We start from the raw sequence: 22,458 nt of genomic DNA, 5'->3' as shown, positions 1-22,458 counted from the left end.
CCGAACGCCACAAGAGGCTCACCTTGAGGTGTGGTTGCTCGATGCACACCAACGCCACAAAGGCCTCACCCCAAGATGCGGTACTCACACCACACACCGAACGCCACGAAGGCGCCTCACCTAAATCTCCGGTGACCCTCGCCACAAAGGCCTAGGTCACGGTTCCACTAAGGGATTTCCTTCGAGGCGGAAACCGGGCCTTACACAAAGGTTGGGGCACACATCCACAACTTAATTGGAGGCTCCCAACAAATCACCACAAAGGTCTAGAATCCGTCTAGGGTTCCAAGAACCCAAGAGTAACAACTTTCTTGCTTTCACCTCCACGAATCACGGTGGAGAACTCAAACCGTAAAAAATGCACCAAATGCAATGGCAAGAACACCACAAAGATGCTCAAGTCCTTCTCTCTCAAATTCTAACAAAGCTACAAAAGCTATTGGGGGAATAAGAGAGGAAGAACAAAGGGATTCACCAAGAACACCAAGATCAAGATCTAGAGAGTTCCACTCATAAAGAGATGGATTTGATTGGTAGAATTGTAGATCTAGATCTCCTCTTCCTTTTCCCTCAAATGGATTCAAGAATCATTGGAGGAGTAGAGGGATGTGGCAAGCTCTCAAGGTCAACAATGGTGGAGAGCAAAAGGAGGAAGAAGAAGTGGGGAGAAAGAGGAGGAAGAAGGGCTTAAATAGGGGTCTCAGATTTCTGCCCGTTGGGGCCAAAATCACGACAGGCCGGCAGTGCCGGCCTTGAGCCACCGGCAGTGCCGGGGTGGCCGGCAGTGCCGGCCTTGTTCCACCGGCAGTGCAGGGGTGGCCGGAAGTGCCGGCCTTGGCCACCGGCAGTGCCGGGGTGCTCCCGGCGGCAGTGTCGGGGTGTTCCCGGCGGCAGTTCCGGCCCCCCAGTTTTTGCCCAAACACCCGATACGAAAACCTTGATAACTTTTGCATCCGGACTCCGATTTCGATGATCTTGGGCTCGTTGAAATCACAACAACGAGCTCTACAACAATATGCATAGAAACATCATAGTCCAGCAAAGTAGGATAGAAACAAATGGATAAAGGTTTTACCTATCTATAAACAGCAAACCGGTAAAACCTCGAATATGGATAATGCAACAACTTGAGTTAGGAAACTCGCATTTAGGTGAAACCAATTTTATTGTAAAGAAGATGACAAGAGATACCCCACAAAGATTGAAAAGCTTAAGAACAAGTGGGGTAGGTTTTTCTATGTATTTTAGAGTGAAACCTCTCAATACGAGAAACCGAGAAAAACTCCAATATCGAAAACGCAACAAGTGATTCATGCGGAATCCATTTTCGATGAACTAGAGCTTGTCATGAGAATAAACTCAAGCTCTAAAACACCATATGGATAAGATCCAAATAACAACCAAGAAAGATGATGCAAGGATGCAAAGGTTTGAGCTCTCTCCGGACGATACGATCGAGTTACTCACTCGAGAGCCCTCTTGATAGTACGGCAACTAAACTATAAACCGGTCTCCAACTACACTATGAGACCGGTGAGAAAGAAACCCTATCAAGAGCAAACCTTATACTAGCGCATTCCACTTGAGCTCGATGATGACGATCTTGACCGCAACAAGATGGAACACCTTCCTTGATTGTGCTTGCTTGACGAAGTCTTGTGGATTGCTCCCCCATAATCCATCATGGGAGAGCTTCTTCTTCGGTGCATCTTCACATATCCATGAACACTATATGGAGAGCATGCTTCAATCATATGATCTCTTCGAGTTGGCTCATCTTAAACTTGCACTTCATTTCTTCATTCTTCATCATGTTGATGTCTTGAAGTAACTTGAGGGCTCACTTCATCTTCATCTTCAAGACATACTTGACACTTGATATCCTTCATAAATTTCTTCTTATTGCAACCTTGAAGCCAACATATGGTTCAAGCATTGCCTATGGACAACACCTACAAATATAACTCAATGCAAACATTAGTCCATAGGGATTGTCATTAATTACCAAAACCACACATGGGGGCTCCATGCACTTTCACTAAGTACCTTTATATGCCTTAAGGGCTCTTTGATGTAATCACTAAACTAAACTCGTGACTCTGGACTAGTATATAAAGTCCAGAGAGGGGGTGGATGGGAGGCACGAGAAATGAAAAACCTAAATTCCCATGTCTACTTTCCCTTTCAGTTTTGCACCTATCTTCCTTAATTCCTACAATTTATCTGCAATTACTCAGTCTACAGTTTATTTTCTTGCCAAATTTCTTCCATTTCTTGCCTATTACACTACTGTAGCCTGACAGCGAGGCACAGACCGAGCCATATTGGAAGATGCAGAGGGACACGAGGCGTTGGTTGAGACCAACAATGGCAACCAGAACCACAGGGACTCGACGAAACCGTGCATTGACGGCGAAGGCGATGCGGGGGCAACACGAGTCATAGGACCGCGGGGATGAGCAGGTGAAGAAGAGAGAGTGAGTTTTGTTCAGGCGAACCTACTGAACCGGTCGGGTTCGACCAAGTCAGTCCTAGACTGATTTGTTGGCCCATCGGTTTTTTATAGAAGATAAAGGAAAAAAAAAGTCAAAAATAAGCCAGAAATAAAAGTAACTCGAAAAATATAAATAAAATAACTTTTAGAAATCTTATGACACATGGAATTCAAATATGATTTTTATTAGATTTTACTTATAATTTATGAAAAATGAAGGGAGTTTTAAAAGCCCTAGGGGCAAAATGGCCATTTTGAAAAAAAGTTCAAAATAAACAATGGATTTTTCCAAAACTATTTCTTTCAGACATTATTTCAAACTTTGAAATCATGATAAACCTCAGATAAACCTCAAATTATTCAAAACAATTCAAATCAAAATTTCCCTAGCGATTCTAAGTGGTATCTAGCTGTTCACTTCTTGCTTTGTGTCATGTCTATCAAAATTCCTTGTGGTTTCAGTTTCATTAGAAATAGTTTGCTCAAGATTTTATTAATCATATTTATCCCTAGATCTTTCAACAAATGGCACCCACTATGGAAACAAGAAAAGTGTGAGGGGTCACCCGTGTGACTCTCTTTTCTACTATTATCTTAAATTCACTTGTTTTTGGAAGTTTACAATTCTACAATTTTGACTAAAAAGACAATTTTTGAAAGTTCAAAATGTTCCATGTGAGATAATGCCTACCTTCACGCCCCGTGGTGGCTCGAGTTGCCACCAACCATACATATGGGACAAAGTCCAGACCCACCCATGTAACTCTCTCCTCTCTCGGCCTACTCTCTATGACAACGCCCACCCATGCGAGTGCTAACATAAGTCAAAAATTTCTAAAATGGTATTTCAAAAGGTTTATTTAAAAAATGTTATAAATTTAAAGGTTGAATATTTTGAAGATTTGAATGTTAGAAATTTTGAAATTCTTTGAAAGCCTAAAAATTTATAATGTTTAAAATAATGAAAGTTGGGTTTGGATTTCTGAAAGTTGAGGCTGTATGTTCTAAAAGTTATCAAAAAGGAAAGTTTGGCCACGCCCGACTTTCCAAAGGAGGGAAGAACTTCTAGTCGGAAAGTCTTCGTTCGTCAAACAACATATAAGAAGAACAAAAAATTATCAAAGGAAAATATCATAAGTGAATACATGTCCAAATGCTTCGCTAACCATTTGCTCAAGTTGCTCCAAATTTATATGTGATAACTATGGTTATGGATGAACTTTCGTGTGAGCTGAAAATTGTCATTTGACCATAATGAAGTTAAGTGTTGAACAATAAGATCAAACCGTAATTTAGAGAGATAGTTCTCACTCCGTTTAATATTGGTGGTCACTGATTTAGTAGTATAACAAGTAATATGAAACTGAAAAAGTACCATACACATATCTTAAGGTAAAAATATAAACATAGCAGAGGACGGCCCTATGATGGCAGCCAACTCGACGGTCGATGCGATTTGAGGTGAAATCATGTCACTGGATGATATCCTTCTAGGAGTAATGATTGAACTTACGAAGCAAAGTGATAACATCATCCTTATAAATAAATCAATAGCAGATTACGTTAGAAATACAGGGTAGGACCGTGTGGCTGTTTCAGAACTTGGAGTAAGCTAAACCTATTTGCAGTGATGAGAAACATTCGATGCTGCAAACGGGAAGAAAATGTGGCGGCACGCGTGAGAGAGACGTTTCTGTGAGAGAGACGTTTCTGTGGAACCACAGAAATGATGATACGGCGGTCGGGCTCCTTTCCTCAGTCCTCACTCCTTCCTTATTCCTTCCTTCTTTGGCCTCTCCTGCAGTGCAGTCCTACTCTATCCGGGCATGCTCGCTCCCACTCTTCCATGTCGTCGCCTCTACTTCTCCCTCCCCTGAATTTTGAATAAAGCTCGTCGCTAACACACGAGACACTCTCCAGTGTACTGGCAAGATAATGCCTCACTCACTGGCAACGCTAGTGCTCATTCTCGCCTCGCTCCTCCTCCCGACCGCTGCACTCGCCGACGACAGCGTCCGCCGGGTGCTCCACGAGCCGCTCTTCCCCATTCAGTGGACACCGCCGCCCGGCTTCAGCTCCAACCCCGACAACGGTGGGCCGGCGCTGCTGCCACCGCCTCCCCCGCCGCCCAACACCGTAACCGCCGACGTCTCCTCCCCCACAGGCCCCGCCCCGCGCGTCCGCGGCGGCGGCGGAGGCACCCCCAAGGCCGCCATCGTCGTCGCGTCCGCCGCCGCCGCGGCCTTCCTCGCCCTTCTCGCCTTCGCCGCCGCGTTCCTCCTCACCGGCCGCCTCTCGCGCCACCCGGTCCAGCCACACAACGCGCCCGTGCCGACGCGCCCTCCCGCTGCCCATGCCACCGTCTCGGAGGGCCATGCACCTGCTTCTGGCTCCTCGACGGTCTCCCGCTACCGCAGCGAGCGCGCGCGCCGGGGCATTTGCCGCGACGTCGACACCGTCCCGAGCCCGGAGCTCCGCCCGCTCCCGCCGCTACGCCGAGGCTCGTCCGACGAGGAAGCGGCCGGGTACTACACTCCAGGACAGCTCTCCGCCTCTGCCGGGTCCGGCGGAGGGACCGGGACGTGGAGCGAGGCCAGCGCGTCCAGCCCGCGCACCACCACGGCCTCCCGCCGCAGCCTCCCCAGCCTCACCAGCGACTTCTTCTCCGGGACGCCGGCCGCCGCCCCGGCCCCTTTTTTCGCAACTGCGCCCCCTCCCGCTCCTCCCGCGCCACGGTCCCGCCGCACGCAGCCGCGCACCCGCTTCTCTGCCACCGATACGATGCCCTCCAACCCTCTACCCACGGCCCCTCCTCCACCACCGCAGCCCCAAAACACAGTCCCAAAACCTCCACCGCCGCCGCCATCAGCTGTGCACCGCTCACTCAAACCAGTTAACCCTCCCACCACCATCGCGGTGCGCGCGGCGCCTACCACGGCGACGATCAAGGACAATGTCGACGCCGGTGGCAGCATGTCAATGCCAACACGGACGCACGATGACAGTGACGAAGCTCGACCGAAGATGAAGCCGCTGCACTGGGACAAGGTCCCTGCGAGCTCTGACGACCGCGACATGGTCTGGGATCGGCTCAAGTCCAACTCCTTCCAGTTAAGGATATCTGCAGACCAGATGCAAGATTTTGTGCAGGTTTGTTCGATCTCTGAATCTGACACGAGTTCACTGAATTGACCTGCAGGTTGGATGAGGACACGATCGACGTGCTCTTCATGAACAAGGCGACAGCCGCGCCGCCGCCAAGGAAAGCTGGCATGACGCAGCTCAGGAAACAGGAGAGGGTCCTTGAGCCCAACAAGGCACACAACATTGCCATCCTGCTGCGTGCGCTGAATGTCACGCTCGAGGAGCTCGAGGATGCACTTCTAAATGGTGAGCTACTATTCTTTTAAATCGACACAATACTCTGTTTTACTGACACAGCCAATGCAATGTTAGAAAGTTCAGTTCCTATTAATAATTCTCAACATTAGCTAGTTGCAATGTAGAAGCAGTTTTCAGTGCAGCTTAAACATGATATCATGAACTTGTTTTCACATCCCCACAATCGACAACTTAGTTCAGAAAGAAAAATAAGTCACCATTGAAAATTTAGAGCAAGAATAATATGGCAACATGTTGAATTTTGAGGTTAACATGTGGTTGCTAGTATCTTTTATAAAGGTAAACCTGTTTGGGCATTTCAATCTTCAGTAGTACCCTCACCACTCTTAAAGTAAAAAGACAGAAAGTAATCATAGTTTAGGACCTCAGAGGTAAAGGATACGTACTTATTTTAACATGCTACCACATGAATGCACAAATATATAGAAATTCAGGGGTGCCTGTTCTATCATATGCTTTCTAGTATAATTCAACATTCTCTATTTAGTTTAATTCTACTAACAATATTTTATCCGCACCATCATTTTGAATAGGTAATGCTGAATGTTTGGGGGCAGAACTTTTGGAGACCTTAGTAAAGATGGCTCCCACGAAAGAGGAAGAACATAAACTGCGAAACTTCACCGGGGACTTATCAAAACTTGGCTCGGCGGAACGGTTTCTTAAAGCAGTTCTTGATATACCTTTCGCCTTCAAACGAGTTGATGCCATGCTGTACCAAGCAAATTTTGAGAGCGAAATAATTTACCTCAGAAAATCTTTTCAAACACTTGAGGTATTACAGTTCATTCTGCATCAAGCTTCCAATTGTGCACCACCATACTCAAGTTCTGTACTCCATTCAACCTAAACCAAATATGTCTTGCCTCTTGTTCCAATAATGAACTGCATGCAGCAATTATGTCTTCATAGGGGCTTTCCATATTTTCTACAAATATGGCAAGAAGAATGAAATTGACCGTTAGACACAAATAACATTTTCTTCTTACCAGTGTCCCATGATGGCTCTAAAATGCAGTGAAAACATTAGCTGCATCTGTTTAAGGTTTACAAAATTTCTCAATGGTGTATGCCAATTTTTCTTGTAATATGGAATTTTCACTTTTTGCAGTATCATGAACTCCCAACCCAACCCAAGGGTTGCGGCGATACTTTTTAGTGGCTGACTATCCTCATCTGCTTTTCAGGCAGCTTGTGAAGATTTAAAAGGCAGCAGATTGTTCCTAAAACTACTTGAAGCAGTGCTGAGAACCGGGAACCGAATGAATGTTGGCACAAATCGTGGCGAGGCAAAAGCTTTCAAACTAGACACCCTCCTTAAACTAGCAGACATCAAAGGCACCGACGGCAAAACCACCGTGCTACACTTTGTAGTCCAAGAAATCATCCGCTCAGAAGACGAAAAATCAGACAGAGCTGCAGAAAACCACATCACAAACACCGCGAAAGATATACAGTTTCGCAGGCATGGCCTGAAGGTCGTGTCTGGGCTGAGCAGCGAGCTAGGGAATGTCAAGAAAGCGGCAACCATGGATTTCGACGTGCTGCACAGCTACGTATCCAAGCTCCAAACCGGTCTTGGAACGATAAACTCGGTCATCCGGCTCGAGGAGCAGTGCACGAAGGGGGAGAAGTTCTTCGCGGCGATGCGTAGTTTTCTGAAGGAAGCTGAGCAGGCGATCCAGCAGGTCAGGTGTGAGGAGAAGAAGGCTCTGGAGAGAGTGAACGAGATCACCAACTACTTCCATGGCAACACGGCGAAAGAGGAAGCTCACCCTCTAAGGGTCTTCATGGTGGTGAGGGACTTCGTTTCCATTCTGGATCGTGTCTGCAGGGAAGTTGGCCAGCAGGACAGGACGCCTGCTGGGTCTTTCCGTGTCTTGGCGACCACCGTAAGTCCGATGCTGAATGTGCATGGAAGAGACGCCAATTCCGACGAGGATAGCTGAATTTGGAGCTCAGGGAGGAACCACGCTGAATTTTTGAAAGACAAATATCACAGATGTGTTCAACAGACGAATACTACTATACATTACAGATGAATCACATTTCCCTCTTTCTTGGTAAGCTGATAGTTAGGTCAAATGTTGTTGTATAATTATGGATCGTTGGAACTCTTCTGTACAAAATACGTAGTGAATCGAAGAGTACTATTGTTAGCCTACAGTCATAGGTTTTTACAGTCGAGGAGAAACATCAAGATATCATTTGCCAGTAATATTCAACTCATGTCTCATCCTTGTGACAGTTCAAGAGTGTGCACCAAAGATGTTTTTTCAATCGACGTGGTGAATATTTAACAGAAATAAGAAAGGTGAGAAAGGCAAAAATCTGAACAATTTCATCCTCTGTGATTTGTGTTCATACAATGTAAAAAAACCATCGAACTGATTACACGAATACCTCCCAACGAAGCAACCATCATAACTTTCTGCTCCTTTTGCCGGCCTATATCATTCTGCTTCTTTTCATTTTGCACAAGCTACCTGGCTTCGCGTACCATACCTTGAGTAGGGAGAAAGGAAAGTGAAACATGATTACAGAGAGTTGCAAAGAACTCAACTGATCATTCTGCCAGTCCTTTGCATTTCGCTGAGCATCATTGAAAGGGATAAACATGGAAAATTCCAGCACAACAAAACTGAACGTTGAATGATGCTATTGAGACATTCATACGTATCGAATGACATTGCAGAATATGAGACCGGAAAATTCCAACTTTAGTATGCCCCCTGCTTTTTATTTAATTCTTTTTTAACACAGGAGGGTCCCCAGGGACCAGAGCTTATATTAAGATTGAAAAACATTACAACACAGCTCAAACCAAAGTTTTGTGCTCTGAAAACTAGAGCCTAAGAGAACTGAGTTCCAGCTCAGTGGCAAGCAAGCGAGTGCGCAGCCAGCCCACCCGGGTTCGAATCCCCATCTCGCGGTAATTTCGCAGGGAGGGGTGAACTTTAAACCGGGTTATCATCCTAGCGTCCATCCACTGGGAGAGTCTCATCCTACCTAACAACGTATAGCCAAAGGAGGGATCATTCCCCCGTTGGTCAACGTTTTTAAAACTAGAGCCTAAGACAAATAGTGCCTAGAAGCACACATAGAAACAAGCTTCTGTACTAGGCTGCCTAAACAGAAGAATACGATTGGAGCCTGCCAGTCCGGCGGGAACTCAGACACGAAGAACCTGCCATCGCATTCAGACACGAAGAACCTGCCATCGCATTCAGGGGCCTTACACGAAGTCTATCGCGTTGGATAACTCGACCGAGGTAGAAGTCTGAGCTGTAAATCAATTAGAAGCATCACCGAGCTCAAAACCGAGAAATCCTCCCCGCTAAATCTGAGGAGTGACAACATAAACGCTTTCACAGTTTCTAGCGAATCAACTCAAGCGGCACGAAGATTGAATAGGCAACTCAAGCGGCATGAAGATTGAATAGGCAGCACGAACATCAGCTTGTAGTAAGTCCAATGTGTAACAACTATTCTAAACCATTTGAAGCATAGGCAACTCATTTGCATTCATTAACCGAAGAGCAGAAGGACGCCATTTGATCTGAAGAAGCACTGGCGTCGACCCAAAACAGAACCTGATCAACAATCCCACATCATGTCGGAAAAAAAAATCCCACATCCTCACCTGCCAGCTTCAGAAAGTTGCATCCAACAACACTCGAGGGCCTCCAGCGTGTGGGCATCATTGCAGTGACTTGAGCGAAAAAACGAGAGCCTTGGGCAGCACCACAAGTGTTACCACCCACCCTCGTGTGCAGGTACGTACAGAATCACCTGAATGGAGCCCGATCCCTTTATAGAATTTAATCAGGACTTTTTATTTAATGCAAGATGCATACAACACTTGAGTGTAAAGATCTTTCGATCAGCAGTAAGCATTATTTACTAGTTGAACTACACCATCTAAAACGACATAGGTGACTAGGGCAGAAGAGATCGTACACACACATATATTGATATATACACTTCCCAGACACACACATATATACATTTTCCAGATCTTGAGCTAAGGATCCCCGAGTTAGGCCGAAGGCTCTCACGGATCCTGGAGTTGAGCAGATCGGCTGGTTAGAGGGACATAGCGCACGGAGGCGTCGTTCCGGACACTGGTTGATCCATCGGTGTTCTTGTCGATCACCTGTAGGTCCTGGGAGTAGGTTCCGACGGGAATCACCATCCGCCCTCCGGGCTTCAGCTGCTCAAGCAGCGGCTGAGGGATCTCAGGTGCCGCCGCGCCCACATGAATCGCATCGTATGGCGCAACGTCTGGCCAGCCAAGCCTTCCATCTGTAATTTTGTGGATGGCATTAGAACATCTCGAGCTCCAAAATTCCAAATGTTTTAAGACTTCCATGATATCGCTGCTTTACCATAGTAGGCACATGCAAACATCAAAAATTCAAAATATTACAACAACTAGGTAAGCTTTAAGAGCAAATAACTGATCAGTTCAAATAATATTTTCTTTCTTGTTGAATAGCTCAACACACCATATTCAGACCAACTAGCATACCTGAAACATGAAAAGAAAGTGAACCGTCCTTCAGTAGTGGAGCTGCAGCACTCCTTTCCACATTTTCAGTAGAGGCAACAACAAGTTCAGGAATGTGTTCAATCCCCACTGCACGCCCTTCTGGTCCAACCATCATTGCAAAACAAGCAGTCAAGTAGCCACTGCCTACGATAGGAATACATGAAGATGGAAACAGTTAATACAGAATATCAGTTGGATATTAACAAAATTGTTCATACGGATACACAAGAGTATTATCTGAAGGCACTGCAAAGTTTACTACGCTGTCAGCAACACACCTGATCCAACGTCGAGAGCATGCATTCCTGGCTGCAAACGATCCTTCAGCAGTTCTAAGCAGGTTGCATGCATGTGAGGGGCAGATATTGTTGCATTGTAACCGATAGGCATAGGACTGTCAATGTAAGGAGTAAAGCCTTTTGGTACAAACAACGCTCTGTCAATAGTTTCCATTACTTCTGCCACTTGATCCGTTGTAACAGCACCATACTGCTTCAGGTACTCAACAAGAGCATTGTTCTTCTCCAGTGATCCTTCAGTCCAAAATTGCTGAAAGTTAAAGTGATAAAGGTTAAGATGTGTCTATCATAGGTATGATACGAGACATAGCTATCTATGAATTTGTGTCAAGAGACATCTGTGCTGTCCATTCGTTCACAACAAGCAAAAGATATACGATAATTCCAGATAGTTTGTTTGAGAGCATATAACTCCAGATTGTTTAACTGAAACAACTTGGCATCTGCAATAATGCGATGGGCGAATGACGGGAATTGAACCCGCGCATGGTGGATTCACAATCCACTGCCTTGATCCACTTGGCTACATCCGCCCCTTATTCAGCTAAAGGATTTTTCTGCTAAGAGGGGCAAATAAACCGTTCCATAAAATTGCTTGTGGACACATAATGGCTTGTTTCTGTAACTCTGTAACTGTAAGTGATGAGCTTCCTTCTCCGGAAACCACAATCGTAGCTCGAGCTACATGTAGCTCTTTTTGAAAAATTAAAAAATAATATCTTAATTTTTTATAAAAAAAAATGAAAATAAATCTAGGTTGTAGACAATCCTGTGTTCTACCAACGTGCAAAATTGCAACTCGAAATACCTTATATTCAAGGCTGTGCAAAAATGACAAATTCTGATATCAATAATAGTGAACCGTGCAAATTCTCAGAATCTTAAAATCTGTCAGATTTTGTTATTTTTATGCTGCCAAGATTATGTGGTATCCAAATTTTACACAGTGATAGATCTCAACATTGCCTACATCTAGATTTTTTTCAGATTTTTTTGAAACTTTAGAATGCCATTTTTGAAATTTTCAGAAAAACAAGCTATGTGTAGCTCGTCCTGCAAAAGTCCACACTCCTTCATTCACAGCATACTTGGGTGTGTATTTAACCTACTTTTCCAAAATTAAAGAACCAGCTTCGTAAAAGATAGCTACAGTAGTGAATAATTAGTATTCGTCCCACGAAACATATCTCAACTTTATCATGTCTATTTAGTAAGTAGATGCATCCAAATTTAGACGAAGTTGAGACATTTTTATGGGACGGAGGAAGTACCATGGCTCACTCACAGTTACACACACCCTCTTCAAGCTAAAAAAAAAAAAATCCTCTGTACAGATATCACTCTGGAAATTAGACCTCAACTCAGCACTCTTAAGTCCTAAATCGGCCTACACTGGACTGTGCAAATTAAGCACCCAATTTCGGCAAGCTCGGATTCCGGCAAGATGCAGCGCATGGGGAAAACCAGAGAGAGTGAGGGTGCAGCTCCATACCGCCATCCAGTGGTACGGGGAGCAGCGCCGCAGAGGCGGCGGCCGCGGGGGCGCGGCGAGGAGGTGGTGGAGGAATCGGCGGCGGGCGGCCGTGGTAGGCGACGGGAAGAGGGCCGACGGGGAGGAGGAGGCGGACGCGGCGGCGACGGACATCGCGCTGGCGCGTGGAGTCCCCATATAAGAGGGGTGGGGGAGCACAGCGGGCGAGGCGAACAGGTGGTGGGAGCTCGGCCGCCGTGGAGGTGTGGAGGATCGGCGTCGCGACAGGTGGTCGCGCCGGGGCTCTTCTAGTTCCAGCGTGGGAGGTCCGGCCGTGTATATCCACAGTTGACACTTGATAGTACAGACTTCCCGGTTCGAGGCCCGGTCACGAGTAGCACGTGAGGGCATCTCCAGCACCGCGAGGACGGGTCGCGAGCGTTCGTTTGCGTCGTGCCGTGGATATATTTTGTCGGTGTGTTTGTTTGCGTCTCGGTGCTTCCCACCGGGGCGACCTATTTTTTGAATTGCAACATAGTTAAAAATGTAGAAAGTAGTACGTACATATAAATGCATAAAAACTATATAAAGTATATCTACAGGCCTAGACTACTTGTTTCCTGACGGGCCGGCACCGTCGTTGCGTCGCTCCGTCGCCTGCTTCTCCGCCGCCTCCCGCGCGGCCGCTATGGCTCGGTGCACCGCCGCGTCCTGGCGCAGTGCCTGCTCCAGCCTCGCGTTGGCTGCATCGTCCTTGAGCGTCTCTAAAGACTCGACGATGGCCCTCTGCTCCGTCGCCTTCTCCTCCGGCGTTGGCGCATCAGGGTCATCGGAGGACCAAGATATCTCCGAGTCGGAGTCCTCTGCGGCAGCGGCGGCCGCCAGCCTGCATTGTTCCAGCTCGGCGTCGACCGCCGCATGAGCCGCCCGCTCCTCCTCTGCTTCCTTCTCTGCTTCAGCCAGGGCCGCGGCGTCCCTGACCGGGTGGAGGAGGTCGGTGCTGTCTTCGGAGTCAAACTCCTCGTCGGAGCTCGAGGCCGGGGAAAGTGGAGTGGGAGGTGAAGGTGAAGGTGGAGGCGTGGCAGCCTGGCCGCGTCCGGCGCTGCTCATGGTGGATCTGCTGGAGGCCGAGCGGAAGCGCCGGCAGTGGCGGCTAGGGTTTAGTGGGGAGGAGATGAGATGCTTGCGCCCCTGTTTATATAGGTCGGAGGCAGGACGACGGCCGCGCCACGCGGGGCATCGCCATTACTACGTGCGCAGAGGTAGGCGACGGCCGCGCGCCACGCGAGGCATCGCTATTAACGCGGTCGCAGTCTGCGGAAGCGACGCCTCGGCGCCGCATACTGGCGGAGAAGACGCATCGACGCTGCATCACTGCCTGGTGGGCCAGAAAAAACGTCTGCCAGACGCGGCGGACAGTTTCCGCGTCCGCGGAGACGCATCCCAGACGCATATTTGGGCCAGGTTTGCGTCTCCGCGGACGGTCCGGTCACTTTGCGTCGTCCCGCTGAAGGTGGTGGAGATGCCCTGATCTGCAGATCTGTTACCTGCACCGTCCCCAATCTGGAGGCCAGAAAAATCAGAAACATCTGCGATTCCACAAATTACAGACTTTTGAATCTAGGCAGTTTGTGTAATTGCAATCAGATTTTATCAGAGGAAACTGCAATCTTAGGGTGTGTTCGGTTCTGGAACGGCGTGGGATGGAATGGAATGGTTTCGTTCCAGAGGAATGGAATGGTTCCATCCCCGCGTTCAGTTTGGACAAAAAGGAGGAACGGAATGGATCTGTTTTTTGTTCGGTTGGAGGAATTGGAGAGCAGAACGGAATGTGGTTAAACTAAACTTTTGTCTAAAAATCGTAATTAACAATGACAAATAGCCTTTTAAATCTTAAAATCGTAATTAACAGCGCCTAATGGCCTTTTTAATCTTAAAATCGTAATTAAAGTTAATTTTTTGTACGGTTGGGGAATTTAGAGAGTAGAAAGGAATGAAGTTAAAGTTTAATCTTTTGTCTGAAAATCGTAATTAATAGTGGCAAATGGCCTTTTTAATCTCAAAATCATAATTAACAACAACTAATTATTTTTTGGTTGGATTAGTAAAGTGCTTTGTAATTAATAGCGGCTAAGTAACAGCCGTTCTACCACATTCCACCGATTCGGTGGAATAGGTGCATTCCGCATATGGGGAGAATATTCCCTTTCGAGGAACCACTTGGTTCCGTTTCATTCCACAACCGAACACAAGAATGGGCTCTAGGTGCGGAATGGTTCCAATCCATTCCACTTGGTTCTGGAACCGAACAAACCCTTACTTCAATGGTTGTTTCGCTAGCTGTAGGCGGCGATGTAATAGCTTAGTCTTTTCTGTTGTTTTTCTCTTTTGAACTGGCCATCGTTGGCATGTTACTCCTGTGTTTCGTTATCCCCGGGTAGTAAAATTCGATCCACGAGTATCGTTTGGAAAAAGAAGAAGAAAAAAAAAGGAAACTGCAACCAGATTTGGGCAGGGTAACTGCACAAGCATGGAAAAGTTTTACACAGACAGATAGAAAGGTTTGTCATTACAATCCAAGGGTGCCTATTGCTTCAGGTGCCTCGGTTATGTCCGAAGACTATCAAAAGCTGTATGTGCAACACTACACTGGTTGGCTAACAATTTTACCACATGATCCTGCCGGTGCAATACTAGCAGACTATAGGGATTAGTCCACTGTTATGCCAGCGATCTAACAAGCGCTCCCTGGCCCTGACGAACCACCTCAGAAGTCCAGAAGAAGCTGCGGCAAAACTCGTTCTAGGTGGGTGGGCTCGATTATGGTCGTCCCCTCGGCCTCGGCAATCACAGCACAACGCTGCACAGCCTCTGCAAGGTAAAATTCAGAGTAAGTGGAATCTGTGTTACTTTGTAGCATGAGGAATTGCAACAATTTTCGGCGATACAAACCTGCGACGAAGATCCGAAGAAGCTCGCAGCTCACTTGAAGCGCACTTGCATTGGCTGCACAGGTTAATAAAGTATCGTCATCACTTTGAGTTCTGAATTGTGCAAAGAAACCTAAGTGTGGAAATTTCATCTGTTTGTTTTCTATTCGGCATATTTCATTAATGAATATCTGAAGTGATAAATATATCAACATAGTGTGGGCAAGAGCTGACACGGCCACACAGGTGACTGATAATGCACAAAATCTGTGGTCAATCAGGAATAACTAACTTCAGAGACACAGTGAAACCAGATTATGAAGGATTTCTTCAGTTTGATTTGCAAGCGCAAAGCAGCAAGCAGAATCCACAGAGTTATGAAAACTACTCATGCTCATCTGAATGTAAAAGGGCATCACTTACCAGTGGTACTCCTGCTCCTCCTTGACGTCTCCGGAGCAGGCTGCCGAATAGAAATGGAACAACGGCGAGAGAAATTCAGAGCAATTTTCTCTCAAAAAAGTTCAGAACAATTAAAGGAGGGGTGGTGTGGGGGAGGGTTTTTATTGGACCGTGGAATCACCTCGATTTCTATGGCCTCGTCGGCGCCGCCGCCCCGCTCGGTCCGGCGGCTCCACACGTGCTTGAATATGGCGTGCATCAGATCCTGTTCAGCCGTCCACGCATCATCAAATCCAACACCCGGAGGAAGAAACAACCCAGAACAAAAGGGCTCATTCGAGAGAGGAACGGAACAGATTCCTAGAGGGTGATCTCACCGGACTGAAGGTCTCGCCGCGTCCCTCGCGCTCCGGTTCATCTTCCATGGCGATTTGCTGTTTCGCCGGGGCGGCAGTCGCAGGGCGGTGGCCGGTGGGCGGGATGTGGGGAATGAGTTAGGGCATGGAAGCGCGCGAACGGGCCCATTTCTGGGCCATAATGGACCATTTTCTGGAGACTTCGTCGATCAGTGGGTTGGGCTTGGATGGGTTCTTGAGATCGAATGGACTTCTTCTTCAACCTTTTTTTTTTCATATCAACCTAGTGCCTTTTTCTTTGCTAAAAAAAAACCTAGAGCCTTTTTCTCAAAATGAAGCCCTTTTGTGTGATTCTAAAAAAAAAACCTTTGTGTGCATCGTTACATTGCTAAATTGTGTTTTTTCAAGCGATCCAAAAGTCTTTCATCTCATACAAAATAAGTAATTATAGAGTTTCTATACAATCCCTAGAAACTTCTGCGTCTTTTAAAAAACCTACTCTCCCGAAAATAGATTATTCAAGAACTTTGACCCGGTGAGAGTACAGACTCTTGCCTCGTCTTTGATCTTGTGGATGATGATATTCACGGGAATGGAATGATGTGGAAACACTCAACCATCATCAGATTAGCATTAAAATGGAAGCAATCTTTAATGTTTGCCTCATTGGCGGAAAGAGCGGGGATAATGTCATTTTATCCACTCCATGAAAGGATAGCCGTCCATATACAACTGAGAAACAACATTTGGAGAAAAGATACGCCACCGATTCTTGAACTTGGTTGCACACTGGGCAATTTCCGCAATTTGTCTACAACAGTGACCGGTCTTTATTTATTTATTTGCAAACCGACAATTTGTTGGCTGAAAATGATATCTCCTTCCGTTCTTGTTCCAAGTTCATTCCATCTTACTGCAACTAGTCGTAAAAGTTGACTGAACATAGTAGCGCCATCTCGCGGGCAGCCTTAAGAAAACTTGAGTGTAAGAACTGCCATTAGTCTGCGTGGTTAGGCGTCTGATTGATTACAGATGGCGTGCTTAAACTGGTCTCTTTCGTCCTTAATGAGGCGGGTCACGAGTCACGACGGTCGGAAAAAAGGCGAATACGACCTTAAAGACGCCGTCGCAACTCGCAACCATGGCCGGTCGCTTTTGAAAGAGGAGCTTCCGCTCGCTCTGCCTACATTCCGTGGACACCACGGGATCTCTCCAACGGGACGATCCAAAATAAACGCTTAAATTATCCTCGCGCATCCTTTTGTGTCGGCTCAAATGATCGAGATAAATGCGCATCCGTTTGCGGTGGAGGCTGCCCCCAGCAGCATGCCGTAAAAATGTTTAGGTTCGTATTGTTTAAAAATAATTTACATAGTGATAAAAGGAAAATATAAAATATAAAAACTAAAAACCCTAGCCTACTCCTCCTCCTCGTCGTCGAGCACGACGAAGTTCGGTACCTGCCATGACAAGTTGGCAACCGGCGGAACGTAAGCCGGTGCCACCGGTGGTGGGGGTGGAGGTGGAGGAGGCCACGGGTAGAATGGTGGAGGCGGCGGCGAGTGCGGGGCCAAGTTCTGCACCGCCTGAGGCCAGACGGCATGAACTGGCTGGCGTACAGGGGCAGTTGCCGCTGCACCGGTCAGTCGACGTGCGAGAGGAGGATGCCGAGCCTCTCGATCTCCTTGCCGGTCATGGTCGGTGGGAAGTCGAACTTCCGGCCCTCCGCCATGGCCGCCTGCCAGTGGTGGAAGACGCATGCGATGAAGTCGTCGTTGTCGTCCTTGGCCTCATCGTTCTGGTAGGCTAGCTCGTACGCGTCGTCATCGTCGTCGTTGTCCTGTGGAGGCGCCGGCAGATGCCACGTTCGACTACGAGGCAGCGGCGGGTGCGCGGACGGGAAGTCTCGGTCACCGAGGAGGCCCGCCTTCCTCCTCGGTACGGCGCCAGGTGTGCCACTGATTTGAGCTGATGGTGAAGGCTGGATCGTCGCGGAGGTCCGGCGGCAGGTAAACCCGCCTGCGCCGGATCTCGACGCTCCTCTCCAGCTCGCGACGAGGCACCGGCAGGACAGGCACCCGGCGGTAGGTGAGCCACCAGCCGCCGCTAGGAAGGTGCACGTCCCTCCAGCGATCGCACTCCACCCAGTTGGTGTGCAGTACCCGCGCCATATAGACGGGGGAGCGACACCTTGTTCGCCCGTGCGTCCTTCTTGGTGCCTCTGCTAGACGAGTCGTGCTTTATCTTCCCCATGGTGGATGCGACAGCGCGCGGTGGTGAGCGGACATGTCAGTGGTGCAGGCAATGGTAGGGATGATGCCCGTTGCATTTTTAGGGACGGGCATGCGGGGGAGTCGATGCCATTGATGGAGGCACAGAAGCCCATCCGCCGCCCGCTAGTCCTGGTGCAGAAGAGGAAACGACGCTATTAATCACGAAGGCTGCGGTGCAGACGCGGAAGCAATGACCGTCGAAGTGACGACCACGGAAACGATGATGCACTCGAAACGGGTCGCTGCGCGCGGACACTCGACCCGACCACGCAACGTCCATGGAGACGCATTCAAGACGTAAGAGCATCCCCACTCGTTGGCACTCCCCATGCCTAAATCCGGCGAAATTTTCGTCCGGATTGGAGGAAGATTTGGCGTGGGGAGGAGTAGTTTCCCAGTCGTGTGCTCCCTAAGCGGCGTTTCTCGGGGAAAAAGAGGATGGCTCGGGGAATCCGGACGAAAGAGGAGACACGTGGGCGTGGGCGGTTGGTTTAGCTTCATCCGGAGTCCCGGGAGACCCCCGGAAACCGAGGATGGCATGGGGAGTCCGGACGAAAATAGGCTCAAATCCGGACCAAAACGAGGAACCGGGGGCCTGACTGGGCCGTTTTTCGCCGTCCGGATGAAAAAAAATGGTCGTGGGGGGCTTCTCGGGAAGACTAGTGGAGATGCTCTAAATATGAGTCACGTTTACGTCTCCGCGAACGGCCCGATTATTATACATCGGGTCGCTAGCTTGGTTCGAGATGCATTTTGGTCGCTGACGGTAGCGGAGCGTCTGTTTACATCGTCCATTGGAGACGCCCTTAACAAGCTTTCTTCAGTTAGGAGAGACAAATTTGTTGTACCAGTACAGCTTAGACGCGGCTGTTTCGGAGGTCAAATCTGGCCCCTTGATCGCCTCCGAGTGTCAGCATCAATCGACGACTATGGCCCTTATCCGAGTCATGGGCGTCGCTTGTCTGCTAGCTTCCGGCCGGGACACGGACACCGGTGACAGTTGACCAAATACCTCCGGCCGGGTTCAGCTGTTTACGACATGTTTTCTCGCCTACCGTTCGTGTTGCGAAGCTTCTGGAAGGCGAATACCTCGGCTCCAATCATACCGCTGCAGTAGAATAACAGGACATATCGGATGATTGTACGTACACATACTACTCCGTACTGTAGTTTGCTCTGAATGTAATTACCACGTTGGGCTTTTCAGCTCGTTGCTTTGCTCTGCTTGCCCGATTCCTGCTCTATCTTGTTCCAACCGTCTGCAAGCTTCGATAGCCCCGAAATCCCCGGTAATAGCTTGGCAATCCAAGAGACCAATGATAGCAACCCGAGCAGCCGAGCAGGTGTCGTCACAGGCATAGATATAGCCTAGCTAACCTGTTGACATGGCTTCTACAGTAGTCGTCGTCTATCCACTATCCAGTTGACAATATTAATGATGGAATATCTCGAACACCGAGGCGATCATGCATGGATGCATGCGTGCATGTACACAACCTGGACGTCCTGCTCCTCCGTTGAAACCACGCTACCGGGGAGCGGCGGTGTTGGAGTCTCGCGGGGAAACCAGGCACTTGTTTCTGACCTTGGTAGCATCCCTGCTGCTTGGTAGTAGTAGCCTCTTGCGATCAAGCTAGCTCCCTGCCTCCCTGGCATGCCAAACTTCAGCACATGCATCATCTGGAGTTCTTAAAAAATTGCCATGTTTGTCCATGTATCCTTCATTCATCAGTATTGCGAGTTCTAAATAAGACGTCTAAGAATTGGTCAAAAATCAAACCTTGCTAACTTTGATTAAATATTTAGAGAAAATATTTACATCTACATTATCTAATGGACACATTAAGAGCATCTTCAGTCGCGCCCCAGCGTCCCCCAAACCGCGCCGGATCGAGCGTTTAGGGGACGTGTTTTGTCCGTGCCGCGTTTGGGGGACGTCGCTCCCCAGCCGCGTCCCCCAAACGCCTCCCCCAATCAGAAATTCAAATAGATGCATTCAAAAGAGATCGTTCCCGCCGAATCGTCGCGATCAGAGTAGCGGCGATCAAAGTACTGGGCGCGATCATATTACAGACCGATGGTGCATGCTAATTAGAAGAAGGGGTTGGGCGATGGCGACGTATCCTGAGTCGACGCAGGCCCGTCGATCACTATGACCTCGTCGCGATCTGCCCGTTGTTGTGCATGCTCCGTCTGCTCCGTCACCGACGCAGAGGCCGACGCAGGTGTAGCAGTAGAAGACGCGTCAGCCGGCTCTTGCTGCGCTTCCGCTGCCGCCGCTGCCGCTGCCAGGGCCGCCGCGTCGGCCGCCGCCATTTTGGCTTCGATGTCGTCGAGGATCTGGCCTTTGAAGAAGTTGTGCTCCGCTTGCGTCCGGGGAGACATTCCCTCTGTCGATGTTCTCAGCAGGGACATGTCGTCCCTGCGTTTCTTGAGCTCCAACTTCTCCTCTTGCCTCTTGAGCAGCTCGGCCCACCTTTCGTCGGCCTTCTTGTCGCGGGAGAGAAAGGTCGAGGAGACGTCGGCGAGGCATTTCGTGATCGACGCCTGCGTCTTCTCACACGACGCAGCGTCGGCCAAGGCGGCCTTGGAAGCCTTGTTGCCGATGGGACGCCCTGTCGAAGTTGCCAGCGGCGCGTCCAGATCAATGTCGTCCTTCCCCTTGGACAACGACAAGCGCGTCAACCGCCATTTCTCGTTCAATTTGAGCTTGCCATAGCAATGCATGAGCACGAAAGACTTGTGACCTTCCGAGTTCCTCGAGTACAATCCATGGCCCTATCAAACTAACCAAAGGAAGCAGAATCATTTCATCGAACACAATGTAGGCGCTTGATACGTCTCAAATGTATCTATAATTTCTTATGTTCCATGCTACTTTTACGACAATACTCACATGTTTTATACATACTTTACACCATTATTATGCATTTTCCGGCACTAACCTATTAACAAGATGCCGAAGTGCCAGTTGCTGTTTTCTGCTGTTTTTGGTTTCCGAAATCCTACAAAGGAAATATTCTCGGAATTGGACGAAATCAACGCCCAGGGTCTTATTTTTCCACGGAGCTTCCAGAAGACCGGAGGGGATACGAAGTGGGGCCACGAGGTGGGGACACCACAAGGCAGCGCGGCCAAGGAGGGGCCCGCGCCGCCCTATGGTGTGGGCCCCTCGGGTGCCCCCCTGCGTTGCCCTTCCGCCTACTTATACTCTCCGTCGCGAAAACCCTATTACCGAGAGCCACGATACGGAAATACTTTCAGAGACGCCGCCGCCGCCAATCCCATCTCGGGGGATTCAGGAGATCGCCTCCGGCACCCTGCCGGAGAGGGGAATCATCACCGGAGGGCTCTACATCACCATGCCCACCTCCGGATTGATGTGTGAGTAGTTCATCCTTGGACTATGGGTCCATAGCAGTAGCTAGATGGTTGTCTTCTCCTCTTGTGCTATCATGTTTAGATCTTGTGAGCTGCCTAACATGTTAAAGATCATCTATTTGTAATGCTACATATTGTATTTGGTGGGATCCGATGAATATAGAATACTATGTCAAGTTGATTATCAATCTATCATATATGTGTTGATTATGTTCTTGCATGCTCTCCGTTGCTAGTAGAGGCTCTGCCCAAGTTGATACTTGTAACTCCAAGAGGGAGTATTTATGCTCGATAGTGGGTTCATGCCTCCATTGAATGCAGGACGTGTGACGAAAGTTATAAGGTTGTGGATGTGCTGTTGCTACTAGGGATAAAACATCAATGCTTTGTCTAAGGATATTGTGTTGATTACATTACGCACCATACTTAATGCAATTGTCTGTTGTTTGCAACTTAATACTGGAAGGGGTGCGGATGCTAACCTGAAGGTGGACTATTTAGTCATAGATGCATGCTGGATGGCGGTCTATGTTCTTTGTCGTAATGCCCTGATTAAATCTCATAGTGATCATCATGATATGTATTGAATCTTATTGGAGAGACACCACTAGTGAACTGTTGACCCCGGTCCATTCTTTTACATCTGAAATACAATCTACTGCAATCTCTGTTCTTTGTTGTTCTTTGCAAACAAACATCATTTTCCACACCATACGTTTAATCCTTTGTTTTCAGCAAGCCGGTGAGATTGAAAACCTCACTGTTACATTGGGGCAAAGTATTTTGATTATGTTGTGCAGGTTCCACGTTGGCGCCGGAATCTCTGGTGTTGCGCCGCACTACACTTCTTCACCAACAACCTTCACGTGGCCCTTGACTCCTACTGGTTCGATAAACC

General features: G+C 48.2%; 3 protein-coding genes across 3 annotated transcripts; 1 reads left to right on the top strand and 2 right to left on the bottom strand.

Moving 5' to 3' along the window:
• Positions 1 to 4,429: 4,429 nt before the first annotated feature.
• On the top strand, positions 4,430 to 7,845 carry LOC124671813 (formin-like protein 4). Its single transcript, XM_047208139.1, has 4 exons — positions 4,430 to 5,604; positions 5,694 to 5,884; positions 6,430 to 6,671; positions 7,084 to 7,845. The coding sequence occupies exons 1-4, from the start codon at positions 4,430 to 4,432 to the stop codon at positions 7,843 to 7,845; spliced, it is 2,370 nt and encodes a 789-aa protein (XP_047064095.1).
• Positions 7,846 to 9,876: 2,031 nt separating this feature from the next.
• Positions 9,877 to 12,392, bottom strand: LOC124676641 (protein-L-isoaspartate O-methyltransferase). The gene is made up of 4 exons (XM_047212683.1): positions 12,240 to 12,392; positions 10,727 to 10,997; positions 10,428 to 10,592; positions 9,877 to 10,201 (listed from the first exon to the last, which is right to left on the bottom strand). Exons 1-4 carry the CDS (start codon positions 12,390 to 12,392, stop codon positions 9,951 to 9,953), a joined length of 840 nt encoding a protein of 279 aa, XP_047068639.1. The 3' UTR covers positions 9,877 to 9,950.
• Positions 12,393 to 14,902: 2,510 nt separating this feature from the next.
• On the bottom strand, positions 14,903 to 15,975 carry LOC124671812 (protein MHF2 homolog). The gene is made up of 5 exons (XM_047208138.1): positions 15,928 to 15,975; positions 15,732 to 15,815; positions 15,572 to 15,611; positions 15,171 to 15,224; positions 14,903 to 15,089 (listed from the first exon to the last, which is right to left on the bottom strand). The coding sequence occupies exons 1-5, from the start codon at positions 15,973 to 15,975 to the stop codon at positions 14,986 to 14,988; spliced, it is 330 nt and encodes a 109-aa protein (XP_047064094.1). The 3' UTR covers positions 14,903 to 14,985.
• Positions 15,976 to 22,458: the final 6,483 nt, after the last annotated feature.

Source organism: Lolium rigidum, chromosome 7 (assembly GCF_022539505.1).
Source record: "Lolium rigidum isolate FL_2022 chromosome 7, APGP_CSIRO_Lrig_0.1, whole genome shotgun sequence".
Taxonomy (NCBI): Eukaryota; Viridiplantae; Streptophyta; class Magnoliopsida; order Poales; family Poaceae; genus Lolium; species Lolium rigidum.
Note: the sequence above shows the minus strand (reverse complement) of the source record. Positions and strands in the feature narration are given on the sequence as shown.